The sequence below is a fragment of the Lissotriton helveticus genome, chromosome 6, assembly GCF_964261635.1.
Source record: "Lissotriton helveticus chromosome 6, aLisHel1.1, whole genome shotgun sequence".
NCBI classification, from domain to species: domain Eukaryota; kingdom Metazoa; phylum Chordata; class Amphibia; order Caudata; family Salamandridae; genus Lissotriton; species Lissotriton helveticus.
The window spans coordinates 910,130,799-910,142,825 of NC_136067.1; the positions used below are offsets into that span (position 1 = coordinate 910,130,799).

A 12,027-nucleotide genomic window follows, 5' to 3' on the forward strand; every position below is an offset into this window, starting at 1 on the left:
CAGAGATGTAGGGCCTGATTTACGGTTTGACAAATGGTACAATGACCATAAGGGTGGTGGAGCACATTACCTCTGCCACCCTAACAGAATATCACCCACCAAATTTAGAGATGTCCATTGGCCCAGCAGTCAACTCTGTTCATTGAAAGGACCTGCCATTACAGCAGTCCTTTTCAATGTACAAATATTTTGGTGGAAGGCCAATGTCAGTTTTGAAGGACACTCATCAAATCTTTCCAAAGCTTTTGTTTTTCAGAAACAAACCCTCAAAACAAAATCAAGTGACCGCCCCACACCCTGTGAGTTTTCTGCCATGGTGTGGCAATTATTTTTGTTTTTTCTGTCCCTCATCACCAGGTTTTTACTAGCAGTGACGGACAGAAAAAAAGACAATACACTGCCCATCACAAATAGGGCAGGCAGTGTAATGTCCTTCTGCAGACGGCCTTTACTCCATCGGGCTGTTTGACTAGGTTTTCCTTCGATGGAGACAAAGGGGGTCCAGCGAGTAAAAACTTAAAGTCTGCCAGTCTCTAAATGAGGTGGGAAGATCTAAGATTTTGCCGGACATGGTGCTGTCTCCCAAACTATAAATCTGTATCCGTCAAACTCAAAATCAGGCCCATATTTAAACTTAGCACTCTAAGTACTTGCTTTATGTAAAACAACCCCATGTCATTTACCTGCAAATTCTGAAGACCTCCATAGGCAGTGGCTATAAGCATAAACCCCAAAGCAATGACGAGGATGTTCTTCAAGTAACGGATGTCCATTGTATGTAACAGCTTCAGTTAAATAGCTACGCTTACAATTTCTTACAGTTGTCCAGGTTCTTGACCACGGTCAGATAGAGATGCAGATTCTGCAGAAAAAAAGAGACAAAAACATTTTGTTCTATGATTGTAGATTCACTGTGGAACTGTCTATGACAGTCTTCAGGTTTTTTTTATATAATCCTATTGAACATTTTTTAATGAGACACCTTAGCATACAATCTATGCTTAGGAAAAAATATGTCTACAATTTTTCTGACTTGAGAAAGATAAACTAAGAGCAATTTTGTCTCAGCAGAGTAGGACAATACAAACCATATTCAACTTTCTTTTCAATCTACATAGGAAGTTATACAAAGAGAAGTGGGCCTTGAAACTACATATAACTGTATTAGAACTTTAGAATGTAGAGAGCTCCATTGTATTAGAACTTTGGAATGTTGAGTGACATGGTCTTATAACAGCTGTTATAAGCCTTCTGCTCCAACATTCCAATTTTTGTCCTTCTGTTTCTTGCTTTTTAATGTAGAACATTATACCCTTATTGGGTGTAATGTTTTAGTAGCCTTATAGCCCTTCTGCCTCGGGCTATACTAGTTTTTAAAGGTCCTCACTCTTGTTATAGGCCTACTCAGGTTCAGGGTGTTAACAACCGGTATAGCCCTCGGCAGCAGGTTATAAGGCTATAATGTAGCCAGAGGAAAAAGCCTGACACACAAGAAAGGTGAATCTTTTTCACAAATGTACTAGTTCTGCACAGATGTTTCCCAAATAGACCTCTTGAAGGAAAGAGAATTATGCTACAGGGTGGTACTGCATTATAATCCAACTTCTGTGCCATACAAAAGTAAGTACACACTTCCTGGTGGTTTCCACCCACACACATGCTGTGCAATCTATGACGGATACAGATCAGTTCTAAAGAGCTTGAGTGGTTGTGTCTATTCTCACAGTGTCAGCAGTAACTGATGCTTATGTTCACCTTACCATTCAGGCATGTCTATGGTCCTCTTGCATCTCACCCAACATATTTCATAAAGGCCAGACTGCAGCTAACACCCTAAGTACTATGCATCACATCAGGACTCCAGGAACAAGGTGAAAACTGGAGATCTTCATGGCCTCATCAGGGGTAAGAAGTGCTTTATAAATGCTACAATACAGAATGCTCACATATGCCAAATATAAGCTTTGAAAAAGAGGTCATGGAGTTGTCATTCTCAGAGTATTTTCATCCTTTATAGAAAAAATATTATTAGCTGGTTAACTCAGAATTGAAAATAACATACAGCTAGACTGGGCCTGCAGGGGCCGGACCAAGAATGATTTCCAAAATGATGGTCTATGTCTTGTGTGCCAAGGTGGGCCAAAATCAATGGATTCAACTGTGAACTGAGCGATTGCCAGTAGCTGAGAATAATTCAAGCACCCTTTCCACCATTTTGTTGTTTTGTTTTAGTGCATGTCCTAAGTGTGATGTGTATGCCCAGACATGGTACTGTGGCCACTTTGATACAGAACTCAAACTGCACATCACTGATGAGACCTGTGTAAGCTGAAAGCTACCTGGGATTGCTTGTTTTCTTGTCTGGAGGGGACCTAACATGGCAGATTGGGCTGGACTATTACCATAGGGTTCATATAGGGTTAGGACCATGACTGCTCTGTCTAGGGCTGGTCTCCCTCTAGAGTGGGTCAGGGAAAATGATTGATTGAATGTAGCTGAGATTAAGTCCAGTATCTCTTTGCTACTTGGCTTGTATCAGTAGGAAATAGTAGCACTCAGTTAAAGTGCTTATTTAAGTCATTAATGGATTGCACTCCCTTGATATGTCACCGAGTTCAGAGATGCCCACTGCCAAAAATGTTTACAAATAGGTTTGCTCCTATGCCTGGTCGGCACACAGACACCATGTACTTGTCCTCTGTGGTCTGTGCATACTCAGTCAGAAGGTATTTTGCTCCTAGAAGGAAGCCTGACTATAAAGTTTCACTCACATCTAGAAAACCGTGAGTTAATTTATTAATGTGCTAAGGTAATTGAAAGTCCTACAGGATGATCACAGAATTTGTAAAATTTCTCTTATTTGGATGTAAAGAGTTTATTGATTTAAATGATTTTGGCCATAAAGGCATCTAAGTACTAACAATCTAGAAAGAAAATACAGATGTCATTATTAAATATAGGTAGGTGGATCGTTTAACATATAGGTTAACAATATAAATCACAAAACATGCCCGAAGTGTATCAGGTGGTGTTGGCCAAAAGAAAATAAGGTTATGTTGCGACTGTCATATGGTATAGTGATTTGTAACACATTTTTGTTAAACAAGAGCGTGATCATAAGCATAACCTATGCAAAAACATTGCTAAGCATATTCGCAGCCTGGCCATGAGACTACAACATATTCACGTTAATTAGAGGTGACCAAGTGCATCTTGGTTCGAGTGGGAGCCGTCTGAGATCCTTCAGCACTGTGGTGATAGGATCCTTAAAACTCATACCATCCACCACATGTGCAGTTGCATTTACTGTTGCTTTTAGTTATGCTGGTCTGTACTTAGGAGGGTAATTAAGAGAGTAATGTTAAAGTTTATTCTTTTGAGAGAACCAGTTTTAGAGAATTTTTTAGGCAACCAGTTTTAGGTTTTGCATGGGGATGAAAGGTTTTATTTTATTATTAACCTCAATTGTGGATGGTCACATTTCATGATCTGAGGAGAAGTCTCTTCTCAAGGATCAATCTTGAAATTTTGTATTTTGACCAATAACATTGTCATTCTTAGCATAGTAGCAAAGGCTGGCCAAAAGATTTTTTCAACATGTGCCCGCTTAGTTCACTTGAATGCAATTGAGCATAGCTGGTCAATGCTTGAAAGAGAGGGGCACAGGGTGTCATGGAACCTTCTGACCCTTCCCCTCAAACAGGGTGGATTGGGGGCACCTGATATGCACCTATATGCCCTATGTGCGCAAGCCCAGTTTCTCCACTTCTGGGTGCACAAGACGCCATTTTAACCTCATGTGGCAGTTAAGAGAGATGCGGTGGCTCCGGTGCCACTGGCTGTAGCTTTGTATCAAACCGCAAGTCGACCTAGGGAGGATGTTGACACTGCTGGAACTTTACGGTGGGTGTGGCGTGAGCTGCAGAAGAGGGCAGGTATTTGCTACCATTTGGACACTTTATGCGCCATCAATGCTATTGGAACATAACCCTATGATACAATGCATGGAGAGGGGTAGGACCCTGCTTGATGCAATGAAATTAAAAACTGTTGCTGATCTCTACCCAGATGGCAGTTTTAAACCTTCCCCACTTGATACGGACGAGCATGTAGTACCGTTTGATGACATTTTTTTATACCACCAGATACGCACTGCGTGCCGTGCGTTGTACACAGATTTTCCTGAGGTCCCCCCGACGATGTTAGCACTGGAAAATGTTCTTAAAACGCAGTCGTCTAGGAAGCTGCCTACCAGACTTTATACAGTGATGCAGACTGCCTATCCGATACTGAAGCCCAAGTCCATGGAGCTTTGGAATAGTGAATTAAACCTACAGATTACGGAGGAACAGTGGGGGTATTGTTGTGGTCAATTGACTGAGCTATCCCCAAACTATCGTCTGAGATTTATTCACTTTAAGTTCCTGCACAGATATTACCGAACACCGGTTAGCCTACACCGCATGCGGTTAAGAGATGATGCTAGATGTTGGAAATGTGGGTATGAGCAGGCTACGTTTTTGCATGTGGCTTGGGAATGCCCGAAATTGCAATTATTTTGGGATGAGGTATTTCATACAGTGAATCACAGAGTTGGCAGGGAGGATCCACCTTCCCCATTGTTGGGACTTCTAGGATATGTGCGTGATACGATACTTAAACGGCGAAAGTTACATGCACTGCTTTTGCTCTATACCCACAGACAGATTGCTCTCTGCTGGGGCAGGAGGCGGGTTCCAGACATTAAAAATTGGTTGTCGGATGTGACTTATGGGCATACTCAATTAGAGTTATTCTGGAATCAGATGCCTTCCGCGTCCAGACCAGCTGACATATGGAAACCCTTCCTGGAATGGACGCTGTTGACCACGGCCCAGGCGATGCAAGTTGCGGATTCTGTGGATTAGACTGTGAGACTGGTGGAAAGGTAATAATGATATCCATGTTAATAAGGGACGATGATGCAGGGAAACTGTAATGCCCAAATGACAGTTCAGTTGTCATTATCAATATGTAACATACGGTCCGACGGGATCAATGCGGTGCACTGTCTACGTTGATTTCTTATGTCTTCTGTCACTGTATATTGTAATGACGTTGTAATATGTATATATATCTGGTATACAGTAATGCTGATATATGGAACTAGACTATCTGTTAGGAAAAGGAAAATTATGCTTTAACCTGTACTATGTGCTGTGTTCGTGCTGTGGCTGGCCATTGGTTGGCACTCGTGCCGTTTTTGTTCTGTACTATGTTGGAAAACCAATAAAGACAAATTAAAAAAAAAAACATTATGACTTAGAAAACTCCCAGAGAAAAAACCCAAAGAAGGGAATATATACCATGAAGCCGATCATCAGTACTCAGATGCAGATCTGCCTAGCAGTTAAACTCAAGACAGATGTTTCACCCAGGTGAGCCACTGGAGGGCTAGGGTCTCATAAAGATCTATGACGGACTTATATGTAGTAAAGATGCAGCTGAGAACATATTTCATTTATTATCCAAAGTACATTTCCAAAATTTTGCTTTCAACCTAAACAAACCTAAACAAACTTTAAATACTTTTTTAGATTTTATAGTATCATAATTCTTTGTTAACATTAACCTCATATACACATTTCACACATTATCGTTTAATATTGAGTATATTTCTGATTACCTCAGGGTTTCTAGTATAGTGATAGTATTCATTTTTATAATGAATAATAATCAATTTCAGTTTCATCAGTCTTTATTTAGATTGTAAAACCATAAAAGACATACTATCAAAAGAATAAGCAAATACAAACTGTGATTACATAAGTGTTGACAATATCAAAATTACACAGAACAAAATCACACAATAAATTACCTAAAAAAAAGCATTAAACCATTAATTCGCTGCACTGATGACAGTTAAAACATCTAATTAAAAGTATTGAATAAAATCTCAGCCCGTTTACAATTTCATGGAGGGTGCGGGAAGAATAAAACCAAGTGGACAAGTTAGGATGATCAGTCCTTAATTTTGTTTGGCCGTATCACCCACGCCCAACTCCAGAATTTTGCTATAGCAATGACGATGGGTTCCTGTGTGCAGGTCTGTAGGATCCTTAGAGCAACTGCAGAATCTCTTGCAACTAAGTTGGAACAAATGGGTTTAAGCCATTTCAACCTCGGTGGCTTGTAGGCTGGTCATACAAATAAAATATGGGCAACTGATTCTGGCTGGCCTAAACACAACGGGCATAGATTGGACATTTTTTTAAGCCGTTTTCCCGAAAAAACTCTGCTAGGAAGGGAACCTATCCTAAACTGGTGGTAAAGCTTCCTATCCAGAGGTTTTAATATGGTGTCCCAATACTGTTCAAAGCCAGCCTCATGTTTCAATTACAAAAAATCCCTAGTCAAGGTAGGCCTAGTAGTAGAGGAAAACCTTTTGGACTTCACCCTGTCCATGTAAGCTGCTTTAAGCTCTTTTTTTGACGTGAGGGGGGACGTTTCTGGATTCTCCCACAGTGTACCCATCCCCATATCTATCAAAGTATTTTTTATATGCCTAAGCCACTTGATCTTGCTTAGGCACCCAACTCCCCTAAAATCCAATAGGGATTTAGCATACAAGGACAGTTCAAGTGTAGCCCACATCCTTCTTCACAGTGCTATCAGCCTGAATTGGGCCAGATCCTCAATACTAAAACATCCCAAGTCCAAAAACAGGGGCACCAAAGGAGTGGATTGCGGCAGGCCTGTCAGCGTCCGCATAAATTTATTTTGGGCTGTGATTATAGGTATAATATCTTCCTGGCCCCACAGTTCTGCGCCATATAAGATTGTGCTTGTAAACTTGGAATTTTATATATTTTTAGTGCGGGAGCCAGAGGTTTAGTGAAGGAAAGCCTGTGCTCTTTTAAAAGAGCGCCTGCCAGCTGCGCATGTTTCAGAGCAAGCACATCGATTTGGGGCTTCCAATGCAATTTCCTGCTTAAAGTTAACCCCAGGTAGCTAAATATCTCAGTCTGCTCTAAGAAAATATTATTCATATGGACCTTGACCCCTAAATAGTGAGAACAGGGTAGGGGCAAGGACAAAACCCTGGCGCACACCCTTAGTTACCGGAAATCTATCTGTAACTTCTCGTGTGTACCCCATCGGATCTGGGCATAATTATGATCATGCAATTTAACTATCATAGTTAACAGCTCCATCGGCATCCACACCTCCAAAAAAGCTCGCCACATTTTATAACGAGGGACAAGGTCGAATGCAGACTTTAAGTCGATGAATGCCGCATATAGCGTACCCCCACCTAAAGTAAAAACCCACCAGAATATCATTACAAATCTAAGCACTTGATCGATTGTGCTGGTAGGAGGTTGAAACCCTGCCTGCATAGCTGATAATATGTTAAATTCCTCTATCCACTGCTGAATTCGGCTCAGTACTAGCCTCACCACTATTTTCTGGATAGAGTTGATGAGGCTAATGGCCTGTAGTTACCAGGTAATGCACGGTCCCCCTTCTTATACACCGGAACTATAACAGCACCAGACCAGGTAGCAGGAAGACTCCCACCACTAGCAATGGCATTTGCTAGATAAGTAATGAAAGTCACCCAATTATCTTTGTCATGGGTCACCACTGACCAGCTCCTCGCATCACTAAGCCAGAACCCGCCAGCCAACACCGCTGACACCAACGACGCAGCCAACAACCTCGCACAGTGGATCACTAACTGCGCCAACGACCTCGCCCCACTGAAGAACACCCCAGGCAAATCCGGCAACAGGAAAGCCTCATGGTTCACAGACGCCCTCAAAGACTCAAAGAAATCCTGCCGAACCCTCGAAAAAACCTGGCGCCTTGAACAGACAACAGAAAACCTGACAGCTCTCAAGAACACCACCAGCTGATCCGCACCACCAAAAGGGCATCGTTCAAAGAGCGGCTAGACAACAACACCCACAACAGCAAGGAACTCTTCAGTATCGTCAAAGAGCTCTCTAACCCCAGCGCCAGCAACAACGACATCACCCCATCGCAAGACCTCTGCAACTCCATCGCCACATTCTTCCACCGCAAGATCACAGATATACACAACAGCTTCGGACCCCAGACCCCTCCTCCAACCACCGAAGCATCAACCCCCACCACCACCCTCAGCGCCTTGACCCCCATCAGCACGGAAGACACCACCAACGTCATGAACACCATCCACTCTGGCTCCCCTTCTGCCCCCTGCCCCCATCATATCTTCAACAAAGCCGACATCATCATCACACCCCACCTCCGGCACATCATAAACAACTCCCTCTCGTCAGCCACCTTCCCTGAGAGCTGGAAGCATGCAGAAATCAGCGCCCTTCTGAAGAAACCAACAGCGGACCCCAAAGACCTCAAGAACTTCCGCCCCATCTCTCTCCTTCCCTTCCCGGCTAAAGTAATCGAGAAGATCGTCAACAAACAGCTGACTGCTTTCCTCGAGGCAAACAACTCGCTCAACCCGTCCCAATCCGGATATCGAGCCAACCACAGCACCGAGACCGCCCTCATCGCAGCCACCGACTACATCAGGACCCTGATGGACAATGGAGAAACGACTGCCCTCATCCTTCTAGACCTCTCGGCAGCTTTTGACACCGTATGCCACCGCACCCTAACAACCCGAAAAGGCCAAAAGATCAAACTGATCTATAAACCCCGCCCAATTATAGGATACGGTTTTCTGCCAAAGCCCTGCAATATTCCACAAGCCTACTGTCATAACAGTCTTAGCCTGTGCTTGATGCAGGCTGCCAAATGGTAGGAGAGGAGGGAGAGATCTATTACCCAGCGTCACATCGGGACCATATTGGTAGTTGGATGCAGCTGGACCTACTGAGTGGATATCGCCCAAATCATCCCACCCTGCCATTCTATGTTTCCCTTGCGTGAGGCAACCTCCTCCGAGGTGGCTTAAATTGTTACATGGGGCATCCTCCTCTGCCATATCAACCTGTATTCCTAGTGTGGAAGAAGGAGGCAGGCATGTGGGGGTGCAATTACCAGCGGCCTCAGGCTCCCTGGACAAAGTCGACCCATTTGGGGCCAAACAGTTGTACTTAGTTAGTCAATCAATTTCTTCTAAAGAGGAGAGAACATCAAAACGGTTATTAAGGGAGTCTGGATGGACAGAGTGGCCAGATGTATATGAAAACCCACTCCTCCCAACCATACAGGGGATATTATTGGGTTGATAGAAATAGCCCAAGGGGAGAATGGAGATATTGGCCCCAACATCAAGATCCCCAGCTCTCTCCAAAATTTGACGGACTAGGCCAGGTGTCCGGAAGCTTAGTACCACACAGTCACCCCTGAGAGACTTTGCGGACTTCGCTACCCAGGGTATTCTATGGGCCATTTCAAATTCTTGAAATAATCGATCCTTGAATCCCGTACTTGTACTCAGTAGATGGAGAGTCCTATTTCTCAGGGTGGCCCAATCCTCATTTGCCTGTGGGGCAAGCCCGGAAACATTACCTAAAACTACAGTGTAGGGGGCTGCTTCTGGTGGTAAATGTAGGTGGCTAGGGGAGCTCTGTGCCCCTTCAATGCGTAATCGATTGGGGGAGCGTGTGCGTATGCGTGTTTCTCTTATATCTCGCTGCAGCCCCTGAGTACTGATGCTACCCTGGGTCGAAGGTGCGCAGGGATTGGCATTATGGGCTAGTTTGGTGGGTGTCCGGGCCTTGGTGGTATCCCCCTATTCTCCCCCCCTACCCCCTTGGTGGTGCTGGTCCCAACAACCAACCATGCACCAGCACAGATTGGTGTGAGGAGAGGCAAGGCCTGCTCTCATTTTGTCTTTCCTCTATTTGGCACAATTTTGCATCAAAGGGTCTAGGAGATTAGAGATCCCCTGCACTATCCGTGTAAAGAGTAATTCCTCAGTGGGTATGGATGAGATGGCAGCGTCAGCTGGTACCGTGGGGTTTTGTCTGCTACCTTTATTAACCCTGCTACTTTCCCTTTATCCCCACAAGTAGGTTGTGGCGTAGCCTTGGTGGGTCCCCGACCTTTCCTTTTCTTTGATGGCGGTTCCCCTTTCTCAGCATATTTGGAATACCTCCCCCTAGTCGAAACCATCGAGGTACCTAAACTATTCTCTGGGCTGGTTAAAATACCTGGTGATAAAGTGCCAGGGCCCTGACTAAGCTGACTTGAAAGGGAGGGCAAAGGGCGGGGGGATATCAGCGTGTGCTAGAGCAGGCATACAGCCCGGACAGACGCTGAGCGAGGGCAGCAAATCTTGTGAATCAATACAGTTTAAGCTCTTGAAAGAAAGGCATCAAGCGTTTCTACCCCCACCACCCCACCCACCCCTGCCTTACGTTTGCCAAAACCAGCACCCACAGGAGGCATTGCCAGAAGTCAGATATACCAACTCAGTACCTTATAAATGATAGTCTGAGAGGCAGATGAACATAAGGTGGCCCAGCCCAGCCCAGACTCTGCCAAGCTCTGACGGCCAGGCCCTTGGCTCCAGCTTTGGCTGGGCAATGCCAGGGCACGGCCGCACGCGTCCCGCGCTGTGGGAGCCCGGCCCTCTTTATGAGCGCCTCCCGGGCGTGATACGCGGTGTTTATGCTGTGAGGGACAATGGGGGCTGTAGTTCCCTAGCAGCAAAGGATGATGGCAGTACTTGGCGTCAGGTTAGCTCCAGGCAGCCCCTTCAACTCAGCAACCTCAGGAAAGAGGGACAAGGAAGGTAGGAAACAGCGAACAAATGGGCTCCCGCGCTGTGGGAGCCCTGCCCTCCTTATGAACGCCTCCTGGGCGTGATGCGCGATGTTTTTGCCGCTAGGGACGATGGGGGCTGTAGTTCCCTGGCAGCAAAGGATGATGACAGTACTCGGCATCAGATTAGCCCCAGGCAGCCCCTTCAACTCAGTAACCTCAGGTCAAAGGGACGTGGCAGGTAGGAAACAGCGAACAAACGGGAGCCCTGCCCTCCTTATGAGCACCTCCTGGGCGTAATGCGCTGTGTTTTTGCTGCAAAGGATGATGGGGGCTGTAGTTCCCTTCCTTCCTCCAATATTCTCTCTGACCTGTTTTTGTTGGTTTAATGACTCTGGGCACTTTACCACTGCTGAACAGTGCTAAAGTGCATATGCTCTCCCTACTGTAAATTACTACATGTATTGGATTCCATGATTGGCTTGTTTGGTTTACTGTCAGACCCCAGTAAAGTGCACCAGGAGTGCCAGGGCTTGTAATTACAAATGCTGCTGGTGGGCTTGCAGCACTGGTTGTGCCAACCCACAGAAGCGGCCTGGTAAAATGTGTCTAAGGTCTGCCATTGCAGAACCTGCGTGCAGTAGGCTACTGTCATGCTGACTGCGCAAGTGTACCTACTTGCCAGTCCCTAAACCTTCCCTTAACTTCATATTAGTCACCCCTATGGTAGGCCCAAGGGCAGGGTGCATTGTAAGCATAAGGTAGGACAAGCCCTGATGTGTGTGGCATTTCCTAATAGTGAATTACAGCCATTTTCGCTTTTCACTATTGTAAGGCTACCTGTTCTCATAGGCCAGAATGGGCTGTTGGAATTGTTACATTCTACATTCCTAACAGACTCAGGGAACATGGTAGAAATTCGAGTTTAGTATGCCTGAACTCAGAATAATAAAATACATCTTTTAGTAAAGGTTATTTTAATGTTCTGTGTTTGAAAATACCACTTTTAGAAAGTTGGTATTTGCTTGCCTAACCTTTTCAGCCCACCTCTGCTAGGATGTGTATCTGCTGTCTGGTTTCTGTGTGTGACAGGGCTGGGGAATTCCAGGAGAAGGCTGGGCAGCCAGGTGGTGAATAGGAAGATTACACAGGATGGGTGAGAGGAGTGCCCCTTGACTCTGAATAGGGCTGTGCTCTGCCACCACAATGCTGGCTCCACCTCCTGTGGAGCGTCTGATGTCTCTGCCCTGCACACTGAAACAGAAGCCTGCATCATGTCAACAAAGTGTTCAGGAACTAGACTGAACAAGGCAAAGGCCCCCCTGG

General features: G+C 45.1%; 1 protein-coding gene across 4 annotated transcripts in view; it reads right to left on the reverse strand.

Annotated features, from left to right (window-relative positions):
* The window catches only part of LOC144763192 (protein unc-93 homolog A-like), a 441,908-nt gene that overhangs the window by 354,031 nt on the left and 75,850 nt on the right, over window positions 1-12,027 (reverse strand). For all 4 annotated transcript variants that reach the window (XM_078648552.1, XM_078648553.1, XM_078648550.1 and 1 more), the window contains exon 2: window positions 684-862. In XM_078648552.1, the coding sequence (XP_078504678.1) occupies window positions 684-706 (23 nt within the window). In that variant the 5' untranslated portion in view covers window positions 707-862. The remainder of the gene's footprint in view (window positions 1-683; window positions 863-12,027) is intronic.